Source organism: Centroberyx affinis, unplaced genomic scaffold, assembly GCF_046629955.1.
Source record: "Centroberyx affinis isolate AG114_WGS23_722 - 3 ecotype Tasmania unplaced genomic scaffold, CSIRO-AGI_Caff_v1 ptg002468l_1, whole genome shotgun sequence".
NCBI classification, from domain to species: Eukaryota; Metazoa; Chordata; class Actinopteri; order Beryciformes; family Berycidae; genus Centroberyx; species Centroberyx affinis.
In genome coordinates this window covers 165,459-176,022 of record NW_027280701.1, presented here as the reverse complement: position 1 = coordinate 176,022, position 10,564 = coordinate 165,459, and the positions used below count along the sequence as shown (strand labels likewise).

Here is a 10,564-nt window from a genome sequence, read left to right as displayed (position 1 = left end):
TCACATGAAAATGGTGGATTAAATCTAAAAAATATTGCAGCTATGAATTTATCCCTAAAAGCATCTTGGATTAATAAAATTTACCATAACAGTCTCTGGAGAACCAAGTCAAAACTTGTTGTGTACTTATTCTTTGACAGTAAATTGTTTCCCTTTTTTCAATTAAAATCTCATCATTTTGAATGGCTATTTAAAGGAATATTAGCGAATCTCTCACCCTTTTTTAAGGATGCATTGAAGGCTTGGTTGAGTTTCCAGTATTACCCTCCAGATACTCCAGAATATATCCAAAATCAGACAATATGGATGAACTCAGAACTGTTAATAGATGGGAAGCCCTTTTTATGGGAAACACTTCAGAGAAATGGAATCGTTTTTTATAAATAATATACTAGATAGCACGGGTGATTTCCTTTCATACCATCAATTTTGCTGTATGTATGGTCAGATATGTGATATTTTTAATTTCAATCAGCCGCTTTAAGTTATCCCAATTAACTGAAAATGGAAACTAAGAAAGAGTGGATACAGACTATCCAAAACAAAGATAAATAAAATAATTTATAATTTCATTTTATAGAGCAGAGGCCTTACTGCTTTCCCACATACAGTCTGTTCCTTTTGGGAAGATGAATTTAATATTTTGATACGTTGGAAACAATTTTTCAGAACAAATTACAAAACAACAATTGATTCCTACTCCAGAATCTTTCAAATTTAAGATATTCTACAAAATTACTGCTACTAGAAAACAACTTAACATGTTTAATATTGAACCTTCTCCTATTGGCTGCTTTTTGTGCCAGGTGATGTCACCACCTGTTGTACTCTATAGAGTGTGACATCACAGGGCACAGAGACCAGCCAATAGCAGAAGGCCAGTTCAGTACCTTACTTTTCACCATTAGGTGTCAGGCTTCACCACAGATTTAGGTGGGGTTTAGTTACTCTTTAAGGATTCTCAGTCACATTAAAATACTTACAGAACATGCCAAACATTTCAATCCAGACATCACACCACGTTGCCACTCGCCTTTTGACAGAAACTGATATAAGCCAGTAGAACACTAGCAATTTGCATAATTTTTTGATAGCAAGCAGGAAACACGTGGTCTTGTGTGTGCGAAAAAGCAAACTAATACAATGAAATAAATAAGTATATTCTCAGGAAATAAGTAAATTATAATAGAATATATAACATGTCCTCCTATGGGGGATGGTGGAAGGTAAAAATGATCTTCAAGATCTTCTTGGTTTTTTTTTATTATTATTTTTTATTTTTTTAAGATCAACAACACAATTTGAATGTCCTCCTAAGAGGTGATGGGGCTCATAATAATGACAGAGCACATATGAGAAGGGCTCCTCCTCCAGGTTGTATTGGGAGGAGAGCAAGGCGCTCCATAGAGAGAGGTGTACAGTTTCAACACCCCCAGGGTGCTGGGGGAATTGCAGTGGAAGAGGGCTGGCATGAAGGTGCTAGGTGGAGGCATGGAGGTTTTCCTTGGGTCAGCTGAGGTAGAGGCTCGGAGCTGGGAGAGGGAGCGGTTGACATGGTGGTGGCCAAGTTGTTTTAGTTTATGTGTCCAGAAACATCACCAGATGTATTTGCACATCTTAGAACCCGATTCAATCAGTGAAGATCAGGAAAGACTGGTTGACGACCATGAAAAGCACAGTGACTACTGGAAACCAAGCTACAGAGAAGCGTATGGAAACATACCCCCAGGGGAGCCCAAGAGGGGAATAGGAAAAAGCACCCCATTCAGACAGACCTAACGGCACTAGACCCAGGCAACGGACAAGCGAAGGCGAGCAAGCAGTGTGCTTGTGTCAAGATCTGCAAGAATGTATGGGCCTTAAAGATCCACCAAACCAGGATGAAGTGTTTGATAGGGACATGGGCAACACAATGCACAACCAGTGTCCAACCTGGTGAGATGCATGAGGAGCCAGGGCCGGAGTCACCCCACAGTGTCTGGAACCTCCAAGTGTCGCAAATGACTCCCTGTAGCGGATCAAGTGGCATCACTGTGGAACCAGTCTGACAGTGATATAGACCAAATTCTGGAGGCAACAGTGAGGAGAAATGTCGACAGGAAACTTCAAGCCATGACAACAGTCATTGTGAGCCTTGCATCTCAAAAATTTGGAGAAGAGGAACAGAAAGGCCCTCAAGGACCTTACTTAAAGAACCAAGTGAGGAGCCACAATATCAGATAGGACCTGAAGACCCTAAGGTGCCAGTACAAGCAGGCAGGAGAGGAGAAGCGTATAGACCTGGCTCAGTTGACGTGCATCCTAAGGAAGAAGAGTTGCAGCTGAGGGAAGTTGAAGAGGCTGCCCGCAAAGCGTGAGCAAGCTCTGCTTCAGGACCTAGCGGTATTTCATATAAGATCTACAAGAACTGCCATAAACTCCTGCTGCACCTGTGGAAGATCATGTGAGTTATTTGAAGAAGGGCAGGATTCAAGAACAGTGGAGAGTTGCCGAAGGGGTTTGGATCCTCCTCTGTCCTCCTTGGGCTCCTCTTCTCTCCTCCTTAGGCTCATTTTGTCTCCTCTTCTCTCTCCTCCATAGACCTCCACCTCTTCTCCTTGGGCTCCTCTTCTCTCCTCCTTTGGGTCCTTCTCTCTCCTCCTCGTCTCTCCTCTCCTTTCTCCTCCTTTGGCTCCTCCTCCAGGTTGAATTGGGAGGAGAACGAGGGGCTCCTTAGAGAGAGGTGTACAGTTTCAACACCCCCAGGGTGCTGGGGGGATTGCAGTAGAAGAGGGCTGGTATGAAGGTGCTAGGTGGAGGCATGGAGATTTTCCTTGGGTCAACCGAGGTAGAGGCTAGGAGCTGGGAGAGGGGGTGGTTGACATGGTGGCAGCCAAGTTGTTTTAGTTGATGTGTCCAGAAGCATCAGCAGATGTATTTGCACATCTTTGAACCCGATTCAATCAGTGAAGATCAGGTAAGACTGGTTGACGACCATGAAAAGCACGGTGACTACTGGAAACCAAGCTACAGAGAAGCGTATGGAAACATACCCCCAGGGGAGCCCAAGAGGGGGATAGAATAAGCACCCTATTCAGACAGACCTAACTGCACTAGACCTAGGTGGACAAGCGAGGGCGAGCAAGCAGTGTGCTTGACTCAAGATCTGCAAGAATGTATGGGCCTTAAAGATCCACCAATCCAGGATGAAGTGTTTGATAGGAAGAGGGGCAACACAATGCACAAGTGTCCAACTTGGTGAGATGCATGAGGAGCCAGGCCTGGAGTCACCCCACAGTGCCCGGAACCTTCAAGTGTCGCAAATGACTCCCTGTAGTGGATCAAGTGGCATCACTGTGGAACCAATCTGACAGTGATATAGACCAAATTCTGGAGGCAACAGTGAGGAGAAATGTCGACAGGAAACTTCAAGCCATGACAACAGTCACTGTGAGCCTCGCATGTCAAAGATTTGGAGAAGAGGAACAGAAAGGCCAGCCAGAACCAAGTGAGGATCCACAATATCAGATAGGAGCTGAAGATTCTAAGGCGCCACTACAAGCAGGCAGGGGAAGAGAAGCGCATAGACCTGGCTCAGTTGATGTACATCCTAAGGAAGAAGAGCTGCAGCTGTGTGAGCAAGCTCTGCTTCAGGACCTAGTGGTATTTCATATAAGGTCTACAGGAACTGCCCTAAACTCCTGCTGCACCTGTGGAAGATCCTGTGAGTTATTTGAAGAAGGGGCAGGACTCAAGAACAGTGGAGAGTTGCCGAAGGGGTTTGGATCCTCCTCTCTCCTCCTTAGACTCCTCTTCTCTCCTCCTTAGGTTCTTCCTCCTTAGTCTCCTTTTCTCTTCTCTTCTCTCTCCTCCTTAGACCCCCCTCCTCTTCTCCTTAGGCTCCTCTTCTCTCCTCCTTAGGGTTCTTCTCTCTCTTCCTCTCCTCTCCTCTCTCCTCCTTAGGCTCCTCCTCTCTCTTCTTCCTCTCTCCTCCGTCCGCTCCTAGTCTCTCCTCTTGTCCTCTCTCCTCCTTTGGATCCTTCTCTCTCTTCTTCCTCTCTCCTCCGTCCACTCCTAGTCTCTCCTCTTGTCCTCTCTCCTTTGGATCCTTCTCTCTCCTCATCTTTTGTTCTCCTCTCCTGTCCCCACAGCATACAGGCTGAGATCTTCTCCTTCTCAGAGTTGTTGATTCTCTCTCTTTCTGCCTTTGTCTGCAGTATCTGTGTTACCCTCTGAAAAACAGTAAAACAAACAGTAATTAAGCTAAAATAGCCATTTATTTGAAACATTCATCTGAAACATTTTCCCTTAAATGTGAGAAAATGTGTCTGGAAATGTTTAAAGGCGACAGCGATTTTTCCTGTATCTACTGCCAAATTAACTATTTGCTGTAAAAGAAAACTAATTAAATCCAGTCCAAAAACTGTTGGGAACATATTTAAAGTTGTGTCTCTATATATTTCATTGACTCATAATATCATTAAATCCTGATAATAAGTTACTTTTTGTTTGTTTTTCTGTTTGTTTATTATATATGGACTTGACTCTAAAATGTGACTTTAAAATTTCACCTCTCATCACTTATATATATAATATATGGATATTTTTCCATGCTACATCATAGCTGTAGCAACAAACAAAATTATGCCATGGAAAAGCCTAATCTACTTTGAATGGCTGGGGGTGTGGACTATGCATTTATAAAAAAAAAAAATATTGGAAATATATAGGTACAAAGATGTTCCATGTGGAGGGAAATAGTTTTCATGTATTTATTTTGCTACAGTCCCCCCACACTTATCAGAGGGAGGGGTCTTTGTATGGGAAGTGTTGTGGTCATCAGACCTCTTTGGATTACACAAGCAGGTTGCTCAAATGTATGTGCATTGGCCAGAATACCAATTTATTGACTGATGTCAACACATTGTCAACACACTGAGCCTGGTAACCCGAAATTATGTGAAATGAGCACCATGCATTTAAATGGAAATATATGCTCTGTGCACAAAAAGTGAGAGAAATACATTTTCCACCACCAAACAGATACAACATAACAGATACAACTACAAACAAGCAGTAGTGATATTGAAATAATAGTGTGGTGGTGTAAACACTTGCCTACAACTCTGACAACCCAGTTTCAATTCTCAACTCATGCCAAGAAGTTTTCTATTCTGAGTGAAATTTTCATTATTAGCAAAAAATTTGTTTGATTTAACCATGACTAAAACCTTTTCACGTGAAAAACAGGAGCAAATGGCATGTCCAATTCATGGTATTATCATCCAGTTTGTGGTGGAACATGTAATCAGTGTTTCAAACTTCATATTTCATTTCAAAACATTTTATCATATTGTGTTGCCACATTAGCCCCTGACTGTCTGAAAAAGACGCTTGATTTGTCGATAGTTGTTATAACAAATTAAGTCGCCAGGGGGTCTAAAAAGTTGCTAAAACTAGCAACAAAGCTGCCCAGTTGACAACAGTAGACCAATTTAAAGTATGCATGATGTATTTCTGTAGTTCTACTCAAATTACATGACATTGATTGGTAGATTTCCCTACCAAAAAAACACACACACACCAAGACATACCAAGCGTAGACAGTTGAGTTCGATTTCAGCCTAGTATGTACTTCAACACACCCAAAGCCAGATTTTAAACTGTAAAATAACCGGCCCGCTCTCACCACTAAATCAAATTTACCCCACACTCTTGTGCAGGGTGAATCTCTGAAGACATCGTGGAGCATGGATGGAGAGAGGCAAGAGACATTTTGAACTCTGAAACATATTACTATTTCCTGATAAAAAAATATTTGGGTCTAATCTAAAACATTTGCAGTTTAAGGCTGCTCTGCTCAAAGATGGTGGCTCTCCAGGATGTTGTGCAAGCACACAGACAATGAATCCTATTTACTACAGTGTATTCCAATGCTATATGCTCGGAGCTGTTTCCTGAAACACGCTCTGCTTATCCCATGCACACCTCCCTAAGAGACAGAGTGGTTCTCCAAAGCAGTGCAATAATGATGTTTGGACAGCAGAGCAGAAAGCCTATAAACTAGCTGGAGCTCCTATCGTCCAAACTGGCATTGGAGCATTTTCAGCAACAGTGCCTCATACACACTGGGCATCATGTTCTCATGCACAGACTGTCTCCCTTTCTCCTCTCCCTAGCACAAACTCTGCTGGTCTACAATGAACAATTCTATGATATCTTTTAGGAAGCATGGCTTGCACATGGCTTGCTCATGGTACTTACACTTTGCACAGGGATTTTTCCCTTCCCTGCGGTGGAGCTCTTGAGTGTGACCTCGGCTTCCTTCTCCTCGACTGGTTGCAGTCGCACAGCTGGCATTTGCACTCTCTTGTAGAGAAGCTGCTTCCTAATCCACGGATGCTGCATGGCCTCGTCTGGTGTCATGCGCTCCTCTGGGTTATATCTAAATAACGAGATATATGAAGTCCACACATTCAGAAAGAAACTGAGGACACTCTGCAAGATACACTGAAAGAAAGCTTAGCTTACTTATTACAACATAGTACAACACATTTTTGGAAAAGTATAGTTCCTATCGAGTGTTTCTGAGGGAGTGCACCTACTTGAGGCAGCGCTGAATGAAATCCAGGAAGTTTGCATCCTTAGTCTTCAGGAGGCTGGCCAGATTCCTGCTGTTGGGAACCCGAATTTTGCCATTGAAGTTCATTGTGTTCTTCGGGACGCCCTTAGAATCTGCACAACCATAACACACTGACAAGTCAGTTCCAAGATATCTTGTAGAGGATCACAGCATCATTGAGCCTATCATAAAGATGACCAGCCAAGAAACAATCAAAAGACTTGAATGTTTTTGCTTACCAAATAACTTCTTCCTCTCCTTTTTTGGTGCTGTCCGCACAAACTCTGCAGGAGGGACACCCAGCACCTTAAAGAATACACAGAAAAACCCTTTGTAAGCATTACATCTTGGTGAAGAAATATTTGCTGCAGTCAATGAAATGGCAAATGGCCTGATGTTGGTGTTGCACGTCTGGTAGTGTTACCTCCATGATGCAGTTGAACTGGTCGTACATGTCGAGGCCAGCAAAGAGAGGGGAGCCGGTATGCAGCTCGGCCAAGATGCAGCCCAGGCTCCACATGTCGATGGCCATGCTGTAGTCTTTGCCCAGCAGAACCTCCGGAGACATGTATAGCAGAGTCTGGATGCAGGCAGAGGCTGTGGAGGAGGAACAGGAAAAGACCGATAGTAAAGGTAGAATTGACACAGCCTGTAATATTTCATAATGATGAGAACAATCAGCCAACACACACTCACCTCTGTTCTCCTCAAAGCAGCTTGCTCCGAAGTCAATGACCTTCACATGCTCCTGGTCTTTATCGGAGAGGAGGATGTTTTCCTGAAAAAGCAACATGTAAGTATGACCAGTGCCTTACCTGCAAAACATCTTAGTAAAACTACTCTTCAACAACTCAATATTGTCTAACAACTCAGTGCACTGTAACAAATAACAATGAATACACCTCGCATTGAGTATTTTATGCAAGGAATCAAGAATCGGTGAGAATTCGATTGGAATACCCAACACTTGTGGATTATTTGAGCTGCACCGATGGATCGTTTCACAGTGAAGATCGATAACTTTGACTCCTACCGGTTTTAGGTCGCAGTGGATGATCCTCTCCTTCTGGAGCAGTTGCAGGCAGTTGAGCAGGTCTATGGCGAACTGTCTGACCTGAGGGATGCTGAAGCCCTGGAAGTTGTTCGCCTCCAGAGTCTTATACAAGTCTTTTCTGGAGAGAATGAGAGTGATAGACTTACGTTACCTTTTGATTTGATGAACAAATCCCCACAGCCTCTTGAGTTGCTTAATAGCATTGGTACAACTTAGCTTGCTTGCATGAGTCCAGCTGCATCATCATAGTAACAAAATAATGAGTATTTTCTGAACTTACCCCAAGAGTTCGAAGGAGATGCAGAGATGGCTGCGGAAGTAGAAGTTATCCTTCATATGCAGGATGTTGGCCGCGTTGTTCTCGTCCTTCTTCCGCAGCGCATCTAAGATCTTCACCTCAGCCGTCCCCTCAAGGTTGCACCTAAATACCAACAGGACCACAGAGGAGAATATAAGCTCAGTGATAATGAGTGACTGTTGTCTAAGCTGATTCCTAAAGTATCATATCAGGTTCAGCTTTGTCTCTTTTATTTGTGTCTGCTATTCTGGAGTTTTAGAAAATGTTTCACCTGTCCAGGTTCCGTACGACTTTCAGGGCCACAAGCTCCATTGTTTTGTGGTCCCGGCACTTGAGGACGTGGCCAAAGCCGCCTTCACTGATCACTGCCAGCACCTCGTAGCGGTAGGCGATGTGATCTTTGATGACCTGCGGACCAAAAGTTCAAAAGATCAGTCAATAAGATACCATGGGACAAATCGCCCCACAGTGCAAAGCCTCCAAATATTCACATCCACTAAATTGAAAAAAATATGAATGGAAAATAATCTTTTTGCTACTGTCATAACCCATCCTGATTCAAAATACAGGTTTCACTTCAATGTTCACAAACATCATAAAGCTAAAGAAACCTTTTATAGCTGAAAAAAATATGTGCTGAACTTGGGTTTAGCTGTCACGTGCTATCAGACTTTGTAACAAAAGCTCAATCAATGAATTTGAAGGTGCAAAAATGTCTTCAGTCCAACAATAAAGGGATAAACAAATGATAATAATTGTTGAGCAATCAACAACCGGAAGTAGGAATAATTTCCTTCTGCTTGAAAGAATAGTGCAATACTTACCGTCCTGTAGAATCCTTCCTCATCGTCGTACTGTGAGTTATAGGATCCCTGGATCTTCTTAGCCTTGCGGCCGAGGTACCACACCTGCTCATAGTCTTTAATTTCTTCCTGCTCAAACTCTGTCAGGTATTTCTTGTAGGCCTTCAAGACATCTGTATGGAGGGAAAGAAAAGGTGAGTCAGGTGTCTTTTTCACTTGCTCTCTCTCTGTGTTCCTCTCTAATGATCTCACTATAAGATTATAAAAAGGTTGTAAACTTGTATCCTAAACTTGGGCCCTTTTTGACAGTTCAAGGAGAACCTCTCCTGGTCTCAGCCCACTTACATGCAGGGGACATGGCCTCTTGTCCATTACAGGATTTCTCCTTCTCAATCTTCAGCTTCTTCTTGGAAGCGAAGCTTTCCACGGTGAAGCTGTGGCCTTTCTGCGCTCGCACCTGTGGCTGATCAGAGGAACCAAAGACATGCAGTGAGATGTTTTATGAGGAGACAGATAACAACAAATGTGTAAATAGACATCAGGACTGACCAGAACACCACCACGCTGGTGGGTTTTCTGCTGGCTCCCGTGGATCTGTGGTAGAACAACATCCGGCTGCTGGGGGCGCTTTGGAGCCTTCACACCCACAGACTTTGGCTCCAGCTTGGGCAAGAAGCCTTTCTTGGTGACATTGTTCTGTGCATCAAAAAAGAAAAAAAGAAAATGTGACTCAGAGGGATTTTCTTGAAGACGATGCAGAATGATGCAATTACACAACAGCTTTTGAGGAGACAACATCAGATTGACAGTATTATATTTGCATGTGTGTATGTGTGGTGAACAAAGCAGGTTAGTTATAGTTAAGTGTAAAAATAATAAATTAATGACCTTGCTGTTGTCAGAGCAGTACCGACTCTGCTCTGACAACACAGTCCACAGGTAGACTACACTTGAAAAAAGGAAGGATCCTCTTTAGTGTGTAAAAGTTAAGAAAGCCTTTTTTTTTTTACCCCGAAGTGTTTCAGCATACACTAGGTGTTTCATCAAGGGTATCTCACAGGTACAGCTTAATGTAGCCCATATTACTCCCATAGTCTGTATTTTTTATTGCTGTCAGAGCACTACACATGTGCACCCACAGCCTTTCTGTTTTTCACTGCTCCCCAAACTTTTGACAGGCAGTGTAGGTTTCTCTCACCTGTGTTATCGCCATAACATAGTGTAAACAGTTGTATAATATATAAATAAATATAATAATAATAATATAATAATAAATCAATATAATAATAAATCAATACTACCAAATAATTAATTAACAATAGTTAAAATCTGCCCATAGTGTCTCTGGGATTTAATCTTATCAAACGGGTGTCTTTGATGTCCAAACGTTTGAGATTTCACTGAAAAATAAATTCAACCAACCTCTTTCTGTAGTTCGTTGCCTCTTCTTTTGAGAAGTCTCTCTGGCCTCTTTCCAATTTCTATCTTGGAAACTTTCAAAAAGTCGCAATAACTCATGTTGTCGGTCGTCTATCTAAACAGTTGATGTGTAATTTCTCCGCTCGGGTCTCTTCACTGAACGCTGCAACGAAAACCTAAACTTATAAGAACTGGGCCGTTTATGACGGTATAGTGGTGCGGCTGGTTCCGAACACTATGATAAAGACCTATAGTAAAGTAGGTCTACATAACAATACTATACTACTATGAGAAATATTATAGGAATATCATAGTGATTAATATAAAAGATAAGCAATAGCCTACTATAAAGAACAATACAGCTCAGTATGGACTACCACGGACACTCT

At 42.5% G+C, this 10,564-nt stretch overlaps 1 protein-coding gene across 1 annotated transcript; it reads right to left on the bottom strand.

Moving 5' to 3' along the window:
- Positions 1-5,681: 5,681 nt before the first annotated feature.
- LOC139656384 (dual specificity tyrosine-phosphorylation-regulated kinase 4-like) lies at positions 5,682-9,969 on the bottom strand. The gene is made up of 13 exons (XM_071533940.1): positions 9,955-9,969; positions 9,306-9,452; positions 9,102-9,219; positions 8,778-8,929; positions 8,225-8,361; positions 7,936-8,076; positions 7,635-7,773; positions 7,298-7,379; positions 7,026-7,198; positions 6,841-6,907; positions 6,585-6,714; positions 6,244-6,424; positions 5,682-5,711 (listed from the first exon to the last, which is right to left on the bottom strand). The coding sequence occupies exons 1-13, from the start codon at positions 9,967-9,969 to the stop codon at positions 5,682-5,684; spliced, it is 1,512 nt and encodes a 503-aa protein (XP_071390041.1).
- Positions 9,970-10,564: the final 595 nt, after the last annotated feature.